The sequence below is a fragment of the Coregonus clupeaformis genome, chromosome 31 (genome assembly GCF_020615455.1).
Source record: "Coregonus clupeaformis isolate EN_2021a chromosome 31, ASM2061545v1, whole genome shotgun sequence".
Classification (NCBI taxonomy): Eukaryota; Metazoa; Chordata; class Actinopteri; order Salmoniformes; family Salmonidae; genus Coregonus; species Coregonus clupeaformis.
Genome location: NC_059222.1, coordinates 29,986,208 through 30,008,291, shown reverse-complemented (window position 1 = coordinate 30,008,291; position 22,084 = coordinate 29,986,208). Strand labels below are relative to the sequence as shown.

Here is a 22,084-nt window from a genome sequence, read left to right as displayed (position 1 = left end):
CAGATAGAGGCTCTTGACTATCTTACTTTGTCATTGTTTCTCTAACTGGGGGCCAGGTATAATTGTCCATTACTTGGAACACCCAGTGTGGGTGGCTGTCTTTTTCATGGTCCTTTGAGCCAGATTTAGGCAAAGCGACAGGCAGAGTAAGGGCTTTGTTAGTATATAAATAAATAGATAAAGATATGTGGCTATTTTTCTTGATTGTTTGTTGTGCTGTATTTTAGGTTGATCTGATTTTGATTAGATTGTGTCTATGAATTGTAAGTGCAGGGCTCCCTTGCGAAAGAGACCCTGAGGTGACTCCCTAATTTAAATAAAGGTAAAAATATATATATATATTGATCGAACAATCTTTTTCCTGTCTCCTCCTTCCAGAGTCTGCGTGTGTTCAGGAGGAAACAGACTAAGCCCAAGGTGGACCTGGCTGAGTTTATGAAGCACCTATCTGACCAGTATAGCTGTGACTCTCCCTACGAACTGGGCATTCGTATACACAGCGTGGGCCTGCCCATAGCCGTAAGTTTTGAGTTTCGCGGAGGTATAAGTTCCAAGTGTTGGAATATGATCAGAGGTTATGAATCTGTATGAATCTCTTATTTGAAATAACATTATTATTGTTGTTATTATATCTCATTCATGTCTCCTCCTCCCCCAGACCTTACAGAAGGCGGTGAGCTCAGAACATGTGTGTATGGAGCGTGCCCGGGAGGCCATCCAGAGGGAGTTGGAGGAGGAGGTGGGGGAGAGGATGAGGAAGATGAAGAGGGGCGTGATGGAGGGAGCACAGGGTCCCGTCCTCTTCTCCTCTTTCGGGAGTGCCGAGCTGAGGAAGAAATACGTTACTATGACTGCAGCCGAGGCCGTGCTCGAGGTCTTCACCAACGCATCTGGGGTCTTCAACCCTAAGATGACCAAGGTGATTGGTTGGTTGATTGATGGATAGGTTAATTAATTGATTAACATATGACGACAAAACAACACTTATGGATGGGTGGTTGGATGTTTTTTGGTTGGGTGGTTGGTTTAATCAGGTGGGTTAGAGCTGGGCGGGAAGCAAAGCCTGCAAACCCTGTAGATGACCAGGGCTGGGGTTCACTATTTTAAACACTCACTTTTAACTAACATTTGCTGTGGCTGCTGTGCTTGTATGATGTTTCTTGCAGAATGCAGCCTTGGTGCACCATTGCTTGGTGTCACTGTTGCGATCCTGTACTCAGTAGGAGTAGGTAAACCCTGTGACGTTGGTGCAGGGTTTTGTGCCATCATTTGCATGAATGCCTCAGAGACGTTGTGGTCAAGTTCGGTCCAGTTTATTTTGCCACTCATTCCTTGTGATGTTGGAGGAGAGTTTTGTGCATACAGTTGCCGGAATGCCTGATAGGCTTTGGTCCAGTCTCTTTTTCGGTCATCCACTGATCTTTTCCTTGCTTGAGCAACAGAGGATTTTTCACATTCCTCAAAAACGTGCATTTTGGCAGCTGATGCAGCCATCTCAGCTTCCATTTCCAAGAATTCCCTTTTTGCCTTTAATTGGGTTTCTTCCATATCAAGGGCATGTCTATTTTCCAAAGCTTTAGCTTTCAAAGCAGCGTGCTCAGCCTGTGCTTTCATTCTAGCACTGGATGCCCTTGACCTTGTGCTGGATGCACATTCCTTTTTTGATACAACAGAGACACTGTCATCTGGACCAATGACACTTTGCAGGTGGGAATTACCTTTCACTTGATCAAGAAATTCCTTAAAGCAATAGTTTTGGTTCATACCAATCGGCATGATCAGACTCTCTTCCTCTTCAGGCAACATTTTATGCACAGCCACATGCAGTTCCATAAAGTCAGCCAATAAACCATTGAACACCTCAACATTAGTACTGACAACTTCAACATTTTCGCCACCATCCATCAATGCTTGAATTGCATTCTTCTTCTTAATTAACGTTGCAAGCTTCCATCGTCGGGCGCCAATCAACTTGTACAACTTTTTCTCATCCAGCTCATTCAGACCTTCAGAATGAGGATCCGACATTTCCATTCACTATTTTCAGTTCCACACTTCAATATCAACAGTGCATTTCCAATAGCGCCTAATGAACCCATTCACAGTTGAATAGCTTGCGACGTTTGCTTCCAAAACAGACGCATCAAACATTTCCAAACCAACAATCACAAAAGAGCAGATTAGCTTGCACATTATACCGGTATTGTACTCAGTCTTTAATTTCATTATCTTTTTGTGGTTTTTACCCCCTTTTTCTCCCCAATTTTGGGATTACGATCTTGTTTCATTGCTGCAACTCCCCAACGGGCTCGGGAGAGGTGAAGGTCAAGTCATGCGTCCTCCATAACATGACCCGCCAAGCCACGCTTCTTAAAACCCGCCCGCTTAACCCGGAAGCCAGCTACACCAATGTGTCGGAGGAAACACTGTTCAACTGACGACCGAAGTCAGCCTGCAGGCACCCGGCCCGCCACAAGGAGTCGCTAGAGCGCGATGAGCCAAGTAAGGCCTCCCCGGCCAAACTCTCCCCTAACCCGGACAACGCCAATTGTGCGCCACCCTATGGGACTCCCGGTCACGGCTGGTAATGACACAGCCTGGGACACCCCAGGCTGTAGTGACGCCGCAACACTGCGATACAGTGCCTTAGACCGCTGCGCCACTCAGGAGGCCACTCACTGTCTTTTTCGTCAGCGCTGCTTCGCTCCAAGTGGCTTGATAAATCTATTAAGTGTGGAACTCCATTTAAATCCATGGCAATTGCACTTGTCACTAATGCCTTTTCACTGACTTCTGTAGGTGCCTCCTCCTCAGTCGGCTTGTGGTTTTTCTTATCCATTTCAAAGTATAACAAACTGGGGTTCTTGCTCATACAGTGCATTCGGAAAGTATTCAGACCCCTTGACTTTTTCCTCATTTTGTTACGTTACAGCCTTATTCTAAAATTGATTTAAATAAAACATTTTCCTCATCAATCTACATACAATACCCCATAATGACAAAATATAAAACAAATACCTTATTTACGTAAGTATTCATACCCTTTGCTATGAGACTCGAAATTGAGCTAAGGTGCATCCTGTTTCCATTGATCATCCTTGATGTTTCTACAACTTGATTGGAGTCCACCTGTGGTAAATTCAATTGATTGGACATGATTTGGAAAGACACACACCTGTCTATATAAGGTCCCACAGTTGACCGTGCATGTCAGAGCAAAAACCAAGCCATGAGGTCGAAGGAATTGTCTGTAGAGCTCCGAGACAGGATTGTGTCGAGGTACACTTCCCCAAACATTTCTGCAGCATTGAAGGTCCCCAAGAACACAGTGGCCTCCATCATTCTTAAATGGAAGACATTTGGAACCACCAAGACTCTTCCTAGAGCTGGCCTCCCAGCCAAACTGAGCAATCGGGGGAGAAGGGCCTCTTGGTCAGGGAGGTGACCAAGAACCCGATGGTCACTCTGACAGCACTCCAGCGTTCCTCTGTGGAGATGTTAGAACCTTCCAGAAGGACAACCATCTCTGCAGCACTCCACCAATCAGGCCTTTATGGTAGAATGGCCAGATGGAAGCCACTCCTCAGTAAAAGGCACATGATAGCCCACTTGGAGTTTGCCAAAAGGCACCTAAAGGACTCTGACCATGAGAAACAAGACTCTGGTCTAATGAAACCAAGATTGAACTCTTTCGCCTGAATGCCAAGCGTCACGTCTGGAGGAAACCTGGCACCATCCCTACGGTGAAGCATGGTGGTGGCAACATCATGCTGTGTGGAGGTTTTTCAGCGGCAGGGACTGGGAGACTAGTCAGGATCAAGGGAAAGATGAACGGAGCAAAGTACAGAGATCCTTGATGAACCTGCTCCAGAGCGCTCAGGACCTCAGACTGGGGCGAAGGTTCACCTTCCAACAGGACAACAACCCTAAGCACACAGCCAAGACAACGCAGGAGTGGCTTCGGGACAAGTCTCTGAATGTCCTTGAGTGGCCCAGTCAGAGCCCGGACTTGAACCCGATCAAACATCTCTGGAGAGACCTGAAAATAGCTGTGCAGTGACGCTCCCCATCCAATCTGACAGAGCTTGAGAGGATCTGCAGAGAAGAATGGGAGAAACTCCCCAAATACAGGTGTGCCAAGCTTGTAGCATCATACCCAAGAAGACTTGAGACTGTAATCGCTGCCAAAGGTGCTTCAATAAAGTACTGAGTAAAGGGTCGAAATACTTATGTTATCAGTTTTCATTTTTAATAAATTTGCAAACATTTCTAAAAACCTGTTTTTGCTTTGTCATTATGGGGTATGTGTTTAGATTGAGGGGGGGAAAAAAACAATGTAATCAATTTTAGAATAAGGCTGTAACGTAACATAATGTGAAAAAAGTCAAGGGGTCTGAATACTTTCCGAATGGATTGTATGTCCCCTTGTGAGACATCCAAAGCACAGTCCTTAGCTTTTGAAAAAGGCAACTTTATCCTTGTTTGCCTGTGTTTCAACTTCTGGCAGAGATCCAATGCATGAACACTATCACAGAAAATGCAGTGTTTCTTAAAAACACCTGTTGTTGTCCTCTTGCTTTTTAAAAACTGAAATGTAGCGGCTTTCGAATAGCCGTGGGAAAACCAGTTGCAAGATTTGAGACGCACATCCAACATCCAATAGAAAGTCAAGAATCCAATGGCTTGATGAATAAAACTTAAAACGTTTTATATGTAGAATCCAAAATGATAAGTGTCAGGTAAACAAAGGTTCCAATATTCAATTTAAACTAAAAAGATCAAGGTAAGACATATGTGCGTTTCAAATCTTGCAACTGGTTTTAAGTTACTCAAAATGGAGCAATATGACCAAATAATCAAATATTTGCATAACCAAAGAAACTGACTCCAACAGTTACAAATGTTTAGATTTCTAAAGGTCAAACTCTGACCCTAGAATCCCTCCTCTCTAAATCTAGCAGAAACCTCATTAACCTTCTCTCTATTACCCCTCAGGAGGCTGCTCTGATCCCTTTGTCTCTGCTAGGGGACTTTGTGTAAAACTTGTCTGGAATTTAGCTGGTTATCCCCCATGACATGTCACACCATGCCCTGGCTTTTATTTGACACTGGGTGATAATTCCACTAAGCCCCTGCTTCGGTCCACGAGCAAGAGGGGCCGAGTAAGAGAGAGGTGGATCACAGTCAGATGAGTGTGTGAACGACTGTGCCTCTTCTCCGCTTATTAAGGAAATGTCACCGTAAGTAATAATTGCTAATTGGCTAATCCTAAACAAGCCAGAGGAAACGGTTGTTAGTGAACAAAACGCTGGCTGGCTGACCGGTTTTAGCTGTAGCTGTTTCAGCCTGAGGCTGGTATGCTTTGTTGAATATGTTCCACTGTCACATCACATTTTTCCGGCCCACAAATGTAATTTGACAAACAAATCTGCCCACACTGTCTTATTTAGGATGATGTCTTGCGTCTGAGGTTTACTCTAATGCCGTAATGTGACTGACGGAGTGTGCTGTCATTTCCTGTCTAGTCGGTGCAGGACTTCATGCTGCGGGTGTCAGCTGACCGTCTGGCCAGGGCCTTGTTCCAGCTGGCTATCTGTGGGGGGTCGCTGGCCGCCCCTCAGGACCTGGTGCCCAAAGAGAAGCCAGCCAGACCCACTCAGGAGAGGAGAGCTGAGGAGAAAACACAGGCTACACCACCCAGCGAAGGTAGCTGCTAACATCATTCATTATCAGTGTCTCACTCCGTTTCAATGATAAGATTAAGTGTAGGTTGGGGATCTTGAAATTGTTAAAAAGTCCTATCATATGACAGTGAATGTACAACAAGGACCTTTGTGTTTGCATGTACGTGTGTGTCTCAGCCGCAGTCAAGCAGATCCTGAAGGAGAACCTGTCCAATCACAGCTCTGCATTCACCCTGGCCCATGTGGCGTCTCTGGAGAGGAAGTTAGCCAAGCACTTCCAGGTCACAGAGTTCACCTCTCTGGAGCAGGGCTCATTCCTGGAGTTCCTGGTCAAACAGGCTCAGGTAACATAAACGACTTATCTTCTAATCTTTCTGTCTGTTCAATCACTCTCCTGTTCTACTCCTCTCCCGTCACCCCTCTTCCTTCAGTGGTCATGAGGGAAAAGAGGCGAGGAGAGGAACCATTCTAGAGTGCATTTGTGCGTCCCAAATAGCACCATATTCCCTATATATAGTGCACTACTTTTGCCTGTGCTCTGGTCAAAAGTAGTGCACTAAATAGTAGTGCACTAAATACGGAATAGGGTGTGATTTCAGACAGAGCCTGATACTCCTCATGCTGTATTGATGAATCCATCCTCTCCTCTGTCTGTGTGCAGGTCCTGCAGGAGACAGTAGGTGGCGCTGTGGTCGTGGGCAGCAGCAGTAGTAGTGGTGGAGGTCAGGACTGGCAGGGCCAGGGCTGTGGCTTCAGACCCAGCAGACAAGATGTGTTTGAGTTCATCAAACAGTGTGGCACTACAGCAGCCAACGAACCAGACGGGGTGAGTGAGACGCGGGGTCACGCTCGCGCACACACACACCACACACTCCTATTGATTACTATGATGGAAAAGTACATAAATAAAAAAACTTCTAAATGTCTGTACTGATAATGTTTGTTGATCTCTCGATCTCTGTGGGTGTGTTTCTCCCAGCTGTCCCACATCGAGTGGTGTCTGAGAGCCCACTACGGGGTGAAGGACAGTCGAGACCTGGGGCTGGGACCTCTTAGGACCTTGGTGGGACTGGTGCAGCGCCAGAGAGAGCTCAGTCTGGGAGGAGGGCTCAGCCAGGTCCGCTACGAGGCAGCTCTACTCCCCAGAGACACCAGGTAAGAGGGTGTGTCCCAAATGGCACTCTATTCCCTATATAGTGCACTATCCCTCCACTATGTAGGGAATAGGGTATCATTTGGGAAAAAACAGACTCACACCTCTCTTACAGTACAGTACAGTACAGAGGAACTTTGGTGGCAGATTGGGTGTATGGCCTTTAATTGGACTGATCTAATCAAATGTCAATCTCCTTTTCACTCATCTCTCACCCCTGTTCACTCTTTCTTTTTCTCTCCCTCTCTTCTTTCCCTCTCTTCCCTCGCTCTCTCGCTCTCTCGCTCTCTCGTTCTCTCGCTCTCTCGCTCTCTCTGTCTGTCTGTCTGTCTGTCTGTCTGTCCCCAGTAGCAGTAGTATAGGTGAGGCCCAGCAGACGGTGGGTATCCTAGGGGAGGTATCTCAGACCCAGGCCTTGTCCTGTCTCTTCTCCTGCCCTCTACTGGATGAGCTGGGTCAGTGGAGCCAGTGGGAGCTGGTCTTCAGGCCCCGTCACGGACCCCTTAAGGACTTCATTGACAGGAATGCTGGTAGGAACCATACACAGCAATTACAAATTGACCTCCTATCACCTACAGTCTTAGACAGGGGTTGTAGAGTTGCCGATAGTAATGTATCTGTTAAAGGCCAATAATGTTTGATCATGTTGGTGGGCTTATCTACAGACATTTCGTTTCTTGTGTTTTTTTGTTCTAAATTGAAAATCGATACACAATTGATCATAATAAATATACATGACATGTCCATCTGTTGTGGGGAAGCGAGCACAGACCTGTCAGCGTTGGAGGTGTCCCCAGGCGTTCTCCTGCGGGTCACCACCTGTACAGGGGACAAGCTCTTCTCCCAGGCAGCCATGACCCTTGACCCCGTGGGCACAGCCGGACACCTGGTCTCCATGGTGGTGGCTGATGGGATAACCAACACCCCCACCGCCCTCCTGGCCAATCACATGGAGAGCTCTCTGGCAGCGGCAGTAGCGAAGGAAGGTAAGAATGCGATGGGGAACTTGATATCGTGATTATTTGCATCAATCCAAACTGCTTCATGAGCGCTACAGAAACATTGCTAACCAAAAAAAGGTATCTTGCTGGTGTGCACTTGCATTAAATTAACTACACCCAAAAATCTAGTTTTTACCAGACCTCAAAAGTGGTCTTCTGATGTGGTTTAAGCATTGTTGTGGACTTAGAACATCCAATTATGTTGTTTTTCTATGAAAAAGTGTGATTTCCAGGGCTTAACATTCAAGTAAATTTGGCACACCGGGCCAGTACCACTACTGTCCCGAATGAGAAGATTACTGGCCCAAGATCAAATTGTATTTGTCACATGCGCCGAATACAACAGGTGTAGATCTTACAGTGAAATGCTTACTTACAAGCCCTTAACCAACAATGCAGTGTTAAGAAAATATTGACTAAATAAAATAAAAAAGTAACATAATAACAATAACTAGGCTATATACAGGGGGTACCGCCACTGAGTCAATGTGCGGGGGTACAGGTTGTCGAGGTAATTTGTACATGTAGGTAGGGGTGAAGTGACTATGCATAGATAATAAACAGCGAGTAGCAGCACTGTAAAAACAAAAGGGGGGGTCAATGCAAATAGTCCGGGTGGCCATTTGATTAATTATGGCTTGGGTGTTGAAGCTGTTAAGGAGCCTTTTGGACCTAGACTTGGCGCTCCGATACCGCTTGCAGTGCGGTAGTAGAGAGAACAGTCTATGATTTGAACGACTGGAGTCTTTGACAATTTTTTGGGCCTTCCTCTGACACCGCCTAGTATATAGGTCCTGGTTGGCAGGAAGCTTGGCCCCAGTGAAACAGACGCCTCACAGGTCCTCAACTGGCAGCTTCATTAAATAGTACCCGCAAAACACCAGTCTCAACGTCAACAGTGAAGAGGCGACTCCGGGATGCTGACCTTCTAGGCAGAGTTGCAAAGAAAAAGCTATATCTCAGACTGGCCAATAAAAATAAAAGATTAAGATGGGCAGTCTGAGATATGGATTTTTCTTTGCAACTCTGAAGGTCAGCATCCCGGAGTCGCCTCTTCACTGTTGACGTTGAGACTGGTGTTCTGCGGGTACTATTTAATGAAGCTGCCAGTTGAGGACCTGTGAGGCGTCTGTTTCTCAAACTAGACACTCTAATGTATTTGTCCTCTTGCTCAGTTGTGCACCGGGGCCTCCCACACCTCTTTCTATTCTGGTTAGAGCCAGTTTGCGCTGTTCTGTGAAGGGAGTAGTACACAGCGTTGTACGAGATCTTCAGTTTCTTGGCAATTTCTCGCATGGAATAGACTGATGAGTTTCAGAAGAAAGTTATTTGTTTCTGGCCATTTTGAGCCTGTAATCGAACCCACAATTGCTGATGCTCCAGATACTCAACTAGTCTCAAGAAGGCCAGTTTTATTGCTTCTTTAATCAGCACAACAGTTTTCAGCTGTGCTAACATAATTGCAAAAGGGTTTTCTAATTATCAATTAGCCTTTTAAAATGAAACTTGGATTAGCAAACACAACGTGCCATTGGAACACAGGAATGATGGTTGCTGATAATGGGCCTCTGTACGCCTATGTAGATATTCCATTAAAAATCAGCCGATTCCAGCTACAATAGCCATTAACAATGTGTACACTGTATTTCCGATCAATTTGATGTCATTTTAATGGACAAAAAAATTGCTTTTCTTTCGAAAACAAGGACATTTTTAAGTGACTCCAAACTTTTGAACGGTAGTGTGTGTGTGTGTGTGTGTGTGTATATTGTGACGTCACGAGAGGCTACACAGCTTTCAGCGGGATTGCTCAAGTAGTGCAAGGAGACCAGGTTCAACCAAAACAAGGATTTTATTAAAGGTCTTGGGAAACTAACGAAAGTATAACACAATTCTGTTCTCTGGTGGCTCTTTAAGGGTTAACAGTTCAGGGATGTCTCTTCCACATCCAAAATCATAACTCTCCCTCGCTCAAATAACTTTTCCCCAGTCTTACTGTATTCCACGTTGCAGCTAGTGGCCAACCCAGCAAAACGTCCTTCCAAATGTCCCACACGTATTTCCACAGGTGCATATATCCAAAGGTGAGTATTTCCCAAAGGTAAGTATCTCCAAATCCTTATATTCCTCATGGAAGTGGACGTGCAGCACTCTTGTCCTCCAGAGAGCCCAGGTTGGAGACCGTGTCTCTTCCCCTTCCCAAACCTTCAGCTCATCAGCTCCTCATTTGTTTCAGCTGCGTGGGAAGATTGGCCATAGAGGGGTGGAGTTCCCGACCATACCAGCAGATGGAGCCATAGCTGTCTGGGTTTGCAGCCACCTCAGGGGGATGTAACGTCCCTCCAGGACACAGCCTCTCGTGACATCACACATCCCCCTCCTCGGGACCGACGTCCTCGTCGGGGTAAAGGCAGCGAAGAAGGCATCACGCCGGGAGAGGGCGTCCGCATTGCCGTGGTGCTTGCCAGCCTGCTCTCTCTTCAACTCCTCCACCTCTAGGACCAGGGACTCAGCCTCCTGTTGTCTCTCCTTGAGTTTCTTACTGAACGCATCAGCCTTGGTTTTAGCAGAGTTTAGCTTCTGTTGAGCAGCTTTCAGTTCCTTCTCTCTCTCTGCCTCCGCATTCTTCATCTTGTTCTCCAACACCTTGTACTTCTCCTCTGCCTTCTTCTGGACCTCCTTACTACTGCGCAGGGTCTCCTCACACTCCTCGATGGTCCTGCGCAGCCTCTCCAGCTCCTCCTGTTGCTTATGGAAGGAGCTCTGTTGGAGTTTAGCCTGGAGGATATCTAACTCTTCTGTCTTCATGTCTAACTGTTGCTTTAACAAACGATACCTCTCAGCGGTCCCCTTCAGACCAGACAGTTCTTTGTCTAGATTCTGTAGCTCCGTCTCTGTGTCGGTCTGGCCACCTGCCATCCCTATCAGAGCCCGGGCGGGAGTGAGTAATTCGGAGGATTGCACCGGAGCCTTCCCAGGATGAGTCTTGCCTCTCCGTTTCCGAGGTACTCGGGTTATCCTCTCCCTGAGACTCTCTCCAGAGTGGGTAAAAGGCTGGGCAGTCTCGTCCAATTAGGACAGGGACGGGGAGGGAATCAACCACCCCCGCCGTCGTGTGTATGGTTCCCCGTGTGCTGGTCATTGTAAGTTCAGTAATGGGGTATTCTCTGGTGTCCCCATGGACACAGGAAACTGGGAGGACTTTCCCGGGGTCAGACACGTTGGGCCCACCAAATCCTTACGCACCAGGGTGGCCCGGCTACCAGAATCCAGTAAGGCCTCCACATCATGGTGATTCACAGTTACCGGGCAGGTGGGGGGTCGATCTGGGCCGCCATCTACGACTCCCAAGAGCGAGGCAAACGGTGTGTGGGTGCTGAGCTGGAGGACTCCGCAGTGGGCATAGGTTCATCGGCTGGTTTCCCACACTGCCAGGAGATATGTCCCATCTCCCCACACCGGTAACACTGTCGAGTTTCCCCCTCCTGGTGTACTCTTCTTGGACCCGCCTGGTTTCTGGCTCCCCCTGGAGCCGGGATAAGTCCTGACGTGGCTGGGTTCGAGACCTTGGGGTCCTTTGGACGGGTTCTTCCCATTTGTGGTGGGGCCGCACTCCTGGGGTCTTTTCGGGAAGCATTCAGCATCTCCGCTGTGGCCTGGTACTTTTCCACAGCTTCCACGGTCAGATCAGCCGTGGTCAAGGCCTGTTGACTGATGAACCGTTTTGCCTCATAAGGCAGGGGCGCGTAGGTAACGATCCACCACAACGGCCTCCACCACCGCCGCTGCTGTATTCCTCTGCGGATCCAGCCATTTCCTTGCGATTCGGACAAGTTCATGCATCTGCGCCCGAGGAGGTTGGTCTGGTTGGAAGGTCCAACTGTGAAAGCGCTGGGCCATACCAAACTTTGTGAGTCCATATCTGCTGAGGATCTCAGACTTCAGGGCATCATAGTCAGTAACCTGGTCAGGGCCCAGGTCCCGGACAGCATTCAGCGATTCCCCGGTTAGAAAGGGGGCTAACAGACCAACCCACTGTTGCTTGGGCCAGGCTTCCCTAGTGGCCGTGGCCTCAAATGCATGCAGGTATGCCTCAATGTCATCGGTAGCTCCCATCTTAGATATAAAGTCACTTGCCTTTATTGGGCGGGTATTTTGGACAACCCTCTGTCTCTGCAACTGCAATTCCTCTGCCTTCAGAAGGTTGGCTTTCTTTTGCTCCTCCAAGAGAGCCACGTTTGCTTGCATCTGGGCTTGCTGGCCAGCAACAAGGGCTTTCAATATGTCCTCCATTTCAGTCGGCGGGGAGCCTACGGCCAACTTGGAAAACTGGGTGATCAAACCTTCGGTATCCTCCTCTGACATGCACTATTAACGCTTGAGCATGCCCGTATTCTCCACCATCTGTGACGTCACGAGAGGCTACACAGCTTTCAGCGGGATTGCTCAAGTAGTGCAAGGAGACCAGGTTCAACCAAAACAAGGATTTTATTAAAGGTCTTGGGAAACTAACGAAAGTATAACACAATTCTGTTCTCTGGTGGCTCTTTAAGGGTTAACAGTTCAGGGATGTCTCTTCCACATCCAAAATCATAACTCTCCCTCGCTCAAATAACTTTTCCCCAGTCTTACTGTATTCCACGTTGCAGCTAGTGGCCAACCCAGCAAAACGTCCTTCCAAATGTCCCACACGTATTTCCACAGGTGCATATATCCAAAGGTGAGTATTTCCCAAAGGTAAGTATCTCCAAATCCTTATATTCCTCATGGAAGTGGACGTGCAGCACTCTTGTCCTCCAGAGAGCCCAGGTTGGAGACCGTGTCTCTTCCCTTCCCAAACCTTCAGCTCATCAGCTCCTCATTTGTTTCAGCTGCGTGGGAAGATTGGCCATAGAGGGGTGGAGTTCCCGACCATACCAGCAGATGGAGCCATAGCTGTCTGGGTTTGCAGCCACCTCAGGGGGATGTAACGTCCCTCCAGGACACAGCCTCTCGTGACATCACAATATATATATATATATATATGAGGGAAAAAAGTATTTGATCCCCTGCTGATTTTGTACGTTTGCCCACTGACAATGACATGGTCAGTCTATAATTTTAATGGTAGGTTTATTTGAACAGTGAGAGACAGAATAACAACAACAAAATCCAGAAAAACGCATGTCAAAAATGTTATAAATTGATTTGCATTTTAATGAGGGAAATAAGTATTTGACCCCCTCTCAATCAGAAAGATTTCTGACTCCCAGGTGTCTTTTATACAGGTAACGAGCTGAGATTAGGAGCACACTCTTAAAGGGAGTGCTCCTAATCTCAGCTTGTTACCTGTATAAAAGACACCTGTCCACAGTAGCAATCAATCAGATTCCAAACTCTCCACCATGGCCAAGACCAAAGAGCTCTCCAAGGATGTCAGGGACAAGATTGTAGACCTACACAAGGCTGGAATGGGCTACAAGACCATCGCCAAGCAGCTTGGTGAGAAGGTGACAAGAGTTGGTGCGATTACTCGCAAATGGAAGAAACACAAAATAACTGTCAATCTCCCTCGGCCTGGGGCTCCATGCAAGATCTCACCTTGTGGAGTTGCAATGATCATGAGTACGGTGAGGAATCAGCCCAGAACTACACGGGAGGATCTTGTCAATGATCTCAAGGCAGCTGGGACCATAGTCGCCAAGAAAACAATTGGTAACACACTACGCCGTGAAGGACTGAAATCCTGCAGTGCCCGCAAGGTCCCCCTGCTCAAGAAAGCACATATACAGGCCCGTCTGAAGTTTGCCAATGAACATCTGAATGATTCAGAGGAGAACTGGGTGAAAGTGTTGTGGTCAGATGAGACCAAAATCGAGCTCTTTGCCATCAACTCAACTCGCCGTGTTTGGAGGAGGAGGACTGCTGCCTATGACCCCAAGAACACCATCCCCACCGTCAAACATGGAGGTGGAAACATTATGCTTTGGGGGTATTTTTCTGCTAAGGGGACAGGACAACTTTACAGCATCAAAGGGACGATGGACGGGGCCATGTACCGTCAAATCTTGGGTGAGAACCTCCTTCCCTCAGCCAGGGCATGGCAAAATGGGTTGTGGATGGGTATTCCAGCATGACAATGACCCAAAACACACGGCCAAGGCAACAAAGGAGTGGCTCAAGAAGAAGCACATTAAGGACCTGGAGTGGCCTAGCCAGTCTCCAGACCTTAATCCCGTAGAAAATATGTGGAGGGAGCTGAAGGTTCGAATTGCCAAATGTCAGCCTCGAAACCTTAATGACTTGGAGAAGATCTGCAAAGAGGAGTTGGACAAAATGTGTGCAAACCTGGTGGCCAATTACAAGAAACGTCTGATCTCTGTGATTGCCAAGAAGGGTTTGGCCACCAAGTACTAAGTCATGTTTTGCAGAGGAGTCAAATACTTATTTCCCTCATTTAAAATGCAAATCAATTTATAACATTTTTGACATGCATTTTTCTAGATTTTTTTGTTGTTATTCTGTCTCTCGCTGTTCAAATAAACCTACCATTAAAATTATAGACTGATCGTGTCTTTGTCAGTGGGCAAACGTACGAAATCAGCAGGGGATCAAATAATTGTATCCCTCACTGTGTGTGTGTGTGTATATATGCATATAGTTGAAGTCGGAAGTTTACATACACTTAAGTAGGAGTCATTAAAACTCGTTTTTCAACCACTCCACAAATTTATTGTTAACAAACTATAGTTTTGGCAAGTCGGTTAGGACATCTACTTTGTGCATTACACAAGTAATTTTTCCAACAATTGTTTAGACAGATTATTTCACTTAATTCACTGTATCACAATTCCAGTGGGTCAGAAGTTTACATACACTAAATTGACTGTGATGATGTCATGGCTTTAGAAGCTTCTGATAGGTTAATTGACATAATTTGAGTCAATTGGAGGTGTACCTGTGGATGTATTTCAAGGCCTACCTTCAAACTCAGTGCCTCTTTGCTTGACATCATAGGAAAATCAAAATAAAGACCTCAGAAATAAAATTGTAGACCTCCACAAGTCTGGTTCATCCTTGGGAGCAATTTCCAAATGCCTGAAGGTACCACGTTCATCTGTACAAACAATAGTATGCAAGTATAAACACCATGGGACCACGCAGCCATCATACCGCTCAGGAAGGAGACGCATTCTGTCTCCTATAGATGAACATACTTTGGTGCGTGGGGGTGCTTTGCTGCAGGAGGGACTGGTGCACTTCACAAAATAGATGGCATCATGAGGAAGGAAAATTATGTGGATATATTGAAGCAACATCTCAAGACATCAGTCAGGAAGTTAAAGCTTGGTCGCAAATGGGTCTTCCAAATGGACAATGACCCCAAGCATACTTCCAAAGTTGTGGCAAAATGGCTTAAGGACAACAAAGTCAAGGTATTGGAGTGGCCATCACAAAGCCCTGACCTCAATCCTATAGAACATTTGTGGGCAGAACTGAAAACGCGTGTGCGAGCAAGGAGGCCTACGAACCTGACTCAGTTACACCAGCTCTGTCAGGAGGAATGGGCCAAAATTCACTCAACTTATTGTGGGAAGCTTGTGGAAGGCTACCTGAAACATTTGACCCAAGTTAAACAATTTAAAGGAAATGCTACCAGATACTAATTTAGTGTATGTACATTTCTAACCCACTGGGAATGTGATGAAAGAAATAAAAGCTGAAATAAATCATTCTCTCTGCTATTTCACATTCTTAAAATAAAGTACAGGGAATTTTTACTAGGATTTAATGTCAGGAATTGTGAAAAACTGAGTTTAAATGTATTTGGCTAAGGTGGATGCAAACTTCCGACTTCAACTGTATATGATGTTTCTTCAGATCTGTCACGGGCTGAGGAGGACGGGTCATGTTTCAGCTCTGTGGCTCTCTTCCTCCTGGACTGTCTGATCCGCATCCCCACCAGAACCTGCCGGGCCCTGCTGCAACAGGTCAGCGGTCAAGTGACAGGTTGCATCTGAAATGGCACCCTATTCCTTATCTAGTGTATTACTTTTGACCAGGGCCCATAGGGAGCCCTACAGTTCATATTCAAAACCAGCCATGAGTGGAAAGAAGTTCGGTAATCAATTTGGACCTGTATAACCTCCCTTTAGGTGTTTCTGGAGCCCTTCTCCCGGGTGCTGGGTGGCCAGGCCAAGTCTAAAGCGGTGCTGCTGTCTACAGCCCGGTCCAACCTGCGCCACCTCAACTGTCTGCACCAGCTGGGCATCGTGCTTGGCATCACAGACTGGGTCAAGGACTACCACACCAAGCTCAGCGCACCACAGAACCAGGACCTAAACCAGAGTCAGAACCAGGACCAAACACCACCAGCCGACCAGACAAAGGTCAGAACAGGGGAGATTACCATCAGTGATGGGGGTCAATTCAGTTTTTAATTATTTAAGTCCAGGAAGTGAATTTAAAATGATTTCATGAATTGAAAATTGTCCATTTGTTTTTTTTTATCCATAGCTGTTTGGTTTTTATACAGTCTAAAGCTCCACTTTGTTGCTTTGTAAAAAATCTTCCCCTCTCGCTCTTTCTTATCTTATCCTATCCTATCTCCAGCCTGCTCCTGTGGATTCTTTGAACAGAAGTCTCTCTCAGACTCTCAGTGAGGATGAGGAGTTCCCAGAGGACTGCAGCTCTGACTCCTCCCACCCCACCCAGCCACAGCATGCAGGTGAGGAGAGCACTAGAGCATTATGGGTAATGTAGTCAGGAAGGGTGTGAATGTTTAAACAACATTGGGATCGTTAATGTTTAGAAAAATCCCTAACCTAATTTTTTAAAACAAAATTAAAATCACAGTGCAGTTATCACAAAACTACCACCAACAGGCCCCGATCATCATCATAAAGGGTTTTTGTTATTTACACATACCTAATGCAACAATGCTGTAATGTAAGTAGGAGGAGATATGCATCTTTCAAATGTTTTGGCCGATATAATGCGCTCCGCACGTAATCGTCGTTAACAGTTGGAAAAATGGCAGCGAGTGAGACAGGGAAGTGACTGCAGAGAAAGTCCTGTATGGCAATACTTTGAGAAGTTAAATGAGAAGGTGATGAAATGCAAACTTTGCGAGGGAGAATTGAGCTACAGTGGCGGTCATGGGCAATGCTGAAAGGGATGACCCAACCATTTTGCTAGCAGCAGTGCGATAAGGAACAGAGTTTAGAAAATCACAGCGCTGATTTCAGAAGTGATTGCAGTTGATATGCAGCAATTGTCAATGGTAGAGGATGTGGGCTTCAATACCGTAATGGCATATCTAAAACCAGACTACAAGATGCCTTGTCGAAAAACCGTGACGGCCCTGATGGAGAAATTGTACAATGATTGCTCTGCAAGTGCAAGTACAAAGCACGAGCTCTCGAACACCAGACGTGGCGTTAACAACAGATTGCTGGACATCTATGAACACGCTGTTGAACATCATTGCAACGAGCCATCACATTAATGAGAAGTGGGACATGAAGTACGTACTGACAACTGAGAACATGGAGGAGAGGCACACAACAGAGAACCTAAAACGGTATTAATACCATCGTTGCTGAGTGAGTGGCGGACAGCAGTAAAGTGAGCGCCGTCTGGTAGGGTGGTTTCCACTAGTTACCACAGCCACAAGGTCAAAATATTGGCTATATTGTAAAAACTTCTGAAAACAAAGATTAATATTTTTGGTCTTAATTTAAGGTTATAGTTAGGTATAAGGTTGGAATTAGGGTTAGGTTTAAAATCACATTTCAAGAAAATACATTGTGGGAAAACCTTTACATTTACAGAATAGGCAGGCTTTATGACTATTTCCTAAGAGTCTAAGCCGTGGGGTGGGGAGGGGGGTTCTAAGCTGACATATGGAATTGTTTTAAGATGGCCATAACATGGTTCATTTAGCAATTTTATTTAGATTTTTAGGACCCCTTTAGGTATCCCCCAAAAAGACTTAAATTTTTTTTGATACATCTCTATCTTAAACTGACAGATTTTGATGGGGATTTTTTTATTATCTTACTTAGATTGACGCACCTAGGGGGTTATGGTGACGACCAGGACTGCGGTAGATTCAACTGCATTGCCCCCTAGCGGTCATACGCAGAACCGCATCTGAATTGTGAATTGTCATTTCATGATTTTAAATTTTTTACAAAAAACATTAAAACAATAAACAAATGGCAGTTTAAAGGAGGGGTTGGAACCAGTTCAGGGAACAGAACCGAAAACCGGAAAATTACTAAATATTTAAAGGAACAGAAATGGAACCTGGAATGAGTGTTCATTGAATGTTCATTTCTCTACCATAAACCGCCTTCAACTTATTTTATTTTTTTATTTGGCAGTACGTCCAACTGGCCTCAACCGCAGACCACGTGTATGGCATTGTGTAGGCGAGCGGTTTGCTGATGTCAACGTTGTGAACAGAGTGCCCCATGGTGGCAGTGGGACTATGGTATGGGCATGCATAAGCTTGGGACAATGAACACAATTGCATTTTATCTATGGCAATTGAAATGCACAGAGATACCGTGAAGAGATCCTGAGGCCCATTGTCGTGCCATTCATCCGCCGCCATCACCTCCATGTTTCAGCATGATAATGTACGACTCCATGTCGCAAGGATCTGTACACAATTCCTGGAAGCTGAAAATGGCCCAGTTTTTCCATGGTCTGCATACTCACCATACATGTCACCCATTGAGCATGTTTGGGATGCTCTGGATCGATGTGTACGACAGCGTGTTCCAGTTCCCACCAATAACCAGCAACTCCGCACAGCCATTGAAGAGGAGTGGGACAACATTCCACAGGCCACAATCAACAGCCTGATCAACTCTATGCGAAGGAGATGTCATGCTGCATGAGGCAAATGGTGGTCACACCAGATACTGACTGGTTTTCTGATCCACACCCCTTTTTTATTTTTTCAAACCGGATCAGAACTTTATTTTGCTGGGCGGAACAGTGGAACGAAAAACAAAAAAAATAGTTGTTCTGTTCAGAACTAAACAATTGAAAAAATTATATTTCGGTTCCAGACCCTGGTTTAAACATTAAGATACATGTTAAATTTGTCACATCCCTAGTAGTCAAGTACAGTCAGAGATTTCTAACAGATCTTCGTCCTACAGGTGGCTGGGATGAAGACGGTGATGAAGATGAGTTGTATGAGCTGATCTTGGAGACACACGGAGACACACACACCGAGAGAGACGGAGAGGAAGACTGGGAGGAAGGGCAGTCATTGGCTGAGCCTGTGAAAGCGGACAATGCTGATAGCCAATCAGAGAGCAGAGTGGATTGCCACCGGGCCATAATTGATGACATCAGGTTTGTCTTAAACCGCCTTTATACTGCCTAATGTATAAAATGATACAATACATGAATAGAAACACTAACCTGGTCTCACAATGCTGTCTGTTACAGGAAGAGTGAGTTTGGTATAGGAGTAGAGATGAATGAGGAGGGTCAGAGGTTGATGACTGTTCACCAGGAGAGGCTGGGGCGCAGTCTGGACCGACTGTCCACTGAACTCTACAGTAAAGACACACACTTTGTACTGGAACTCATACAGGTGACTGACTCTCTCCTCTGTCTCTCGCTTTCGTGTCTCTCTCCCTCTCTCTCCTTCTCTCCTCTGTCTTGCTTTATCCCTTTATATCTCTCGCTCTATCTCTCTGCCTGAGCTCATCCAGGTGTTTTGAGATCTACTCTATGCAATGCACTTACATAGAATGTGCTTTCTTTATTGTGCTATTCACAGAATGCTGATGATAACAGTTACCCGACTGAGGAGGGCCCTGTCCCTGCACTGGCCTTTGTTGTGGAGAAAGACTGTGTGACTGTCCTCAACAATGAGACGGGCTTCCAGGAGAAAAACATCCGGGCCATCTGTGACGTGGGCCGCAGCACCAAGGGCAAACACAAATACGGATACATAGGTAACAGCTAAAAGAGTTTGAAACCCTATAGGTAACCTATCGAAGACTAGATCTTAGGTGCACCAAAGTATTTTCTCAACTGTTTCTCCATGTCTTTCTCCTTCCTTAGGTCAGAAGGGTATAGGTTTTAAATCTGTGTTCAAGGTGACTGACTGTCCTGAGATCCACTCCAACGGGTTCCATCTGTGCTTCGACAAGACCAGTGGCCCCATGGGATACATCCTGCCACACTGGGTCGACGACGAGAGACCTCTCAACACACACCTGGCCGACCACACACATACCAGGTTAGTGGTGGCATCACACACACACCTGGCCGACCACACACATACCAGGTTAGTGATGGCATCACACACACACCTGGCCGACCACACACATACCAGGTTAGTGATGGCATCACACACACACCTGGCCGACCACACACATACCAGGTTAGTGGTGGCATCACACACACACCTGGCCGACCACACACATACCAGGTTAGTGATGGCATCACACACACACCTGGCTGACGACACACATACCAGGTTAGTGGTGGCATCACACACACACCTGGCCGACCACACACATACCAGGTTAGTGGTGGCATCACACACACACCTGGCCGACCACACACATACCAGGTTAGTGGTGGCATCACACACACACCTGGCCGACCACACACATACCAGGTTAGTGATGGCATCACACACACACCTGGCCGACCACACACATACCAGGTTAGTGGTGGCATCACACACACACCTGGCCGACCACACACATACCAGGTTAGTGATGGCATCACACACACATCTGGCTGACGACACACATACCAGGTTAGTGGTGGCATCACACACACACCTGGCCGACCACACACATACCAGGTTAGTGATGGCATCACACACACATCTGGCTGACGACACACATACCAGGTTAGTGGTGGCATCACACACACACCTGGCCGACCACACACATACCAGGTTAGTGATGGCATCACACACACATCTGGCTGACGACACACATACCAGGTTAGTGGTGGCATCACACACACACCTGGCCGACCACACACATACCAGGTTAGTGGTGGCATCACACACACACCTGGCCGACCACACACATACCAGGTTAGTGGTGGCATCACACACACATCTGGCTGACGACACACATACCAGGTTAGTGGTGGCATCACACACACATCTGGCTGACGACACACATACCAGGTTAGTGGTGGCATCACACACATACAACAAACTGACTACACACACACACACCTGGCCGACAACAAACACGCACCAGGTGAGTCTAATGACATAATCTAAAACTAGGTAAAACACACACACACCTGAGTGACAACACATACCCACACCAGGTGTGTCTAGTAGTAACAACTCAATTGTATTTGTCACATGCACTTAATACAACAGATGTAGACATTACTGTGAAATTCTTACTTACGAGCTCTTTCCCAACAATGCAGAGTCAAAAAGTTAGAAAAATTAGAAAAAAAGGAAATAGTAACATAATAAAATAACAGTAACGAGGCTGTATACAAGGAGCACCGGCACCGAGTCAATGTGCTGGGGTACGAGGTAGTTAAGGTAATTGAGGTAATATGTACATGTAGGTAGGGGTAAAAGTGACTAGGCAATCAGGATAGGTAATAAACTAGTAGCAGAGTATGTAAAGAGTGTGAAAGCGTGTGTGTGGCGTCAACATGCATGTGTGCTCCGTGTATGTGGTGTGTGTGTGTGTGTAGGAGTGTCAGTGCAGTATGTGTGGGTGGGTAGAGTCCAGCGAGTGTGCATACAGCCAGTGCAAGAATGTCAATGCACATGCGGCTATTCTGTGTTGAGCGGTTAACAAAGAAACAGGCCCTGCTATATGCTTAATTTAGTTATTTATGCAACTTTAGTTGTGATACAAACGTTAGGCTACATGTTTAGATTTTTAATACATTCTAAAGCTGCATGATGCAACTCTAATGATTTGATAAAAGTCGCATGAAAGGCATGAGTTCTGCTCTGTTTCTTGCACAGGCTGCATTCACAATTTGACAAGCACTTGATAATATTCTCACTCATCAGACTATTCTTAATTTAATCTGGTCTTTACATATAGCCTACTAATATATGTGTGGAATTCTTTTTTATTTAGAATGGCCCACAAAAAGTCATCCGTAGCCTGCACTCGAATAGCACCAGCTGTAAAGCGGATGCATGTGTTTAATTTTAAGAATTGAGCAATAAATATAGCAGCACAATGCACAATGACTGGGCTAATAAGAACACATTTCACTAGGCT

General features: G+C 46.1%; 1 protein-coding gene across 3 annotated transcripts in view; it reads left to right on the top strand.

Annotated features, from left to right (window-relative positions):
• The window catches only part of wu:fj29h11 (protein NO VEIN), a 62,880-nt gene that overhangs the window by 20,106 nt on the left and 20,690 nt on the right, over positions 1-22,084 (top strand). For 2 of the 3 annotated variants that reach the window (XM_041858722.1, XM_041858724.1), the window contains 15 exons: positions 379-519; positions 659-919; positions 5,526-5,706; positions 5,862-6,028; positions 6,346-6,510; positions 6,664-6,839; positions 7,186-7,367; positions 7,599-7,823; positions 15,699-15,808; positions 15,974-16,207; positions 16,431-16,545; positions 18,995-19,193; positions 19,290-19,437; positions 19,627-19,804; positions 19,914-20,091. In XM_041858722.1, the coding sequence (XP_041714656.1) occupies positions 379-519; positions 659-919; positions 5,526-5,706; positions 5,862-6,028; positions 6,346-6,510; positions 6,664-6,839; positions 7,186-7,367; positions 7,599-7,823; positions 15,699-15,808; positions 15,974-16,207; positions 16,431-16,545; positions 18,995-19,193; positions 19,290-19,437; positions 19,627-19,804; positions 19,914-20,091 (2,660 nt within the window). The remainder of the gene's footprint in view (positions 1-378; positions 520-658; positions 920-5,525; positions 5,707-5,861; positions 6,029-6,345; positions 6,511-6,663; positions 6,840-7,185; positions 7,368-7,598; positions 7,824-15,698; positions 15,809-15,973; positions 16,208-16,430; positions 16,546-18,994; positions 19,194-19,289; positions 19,438-19,626; positions 19,805-19,913; positions 20,092-22,084) is intronic. The other variant, XM_041858723.1, reaches the window with a different exon arrangement.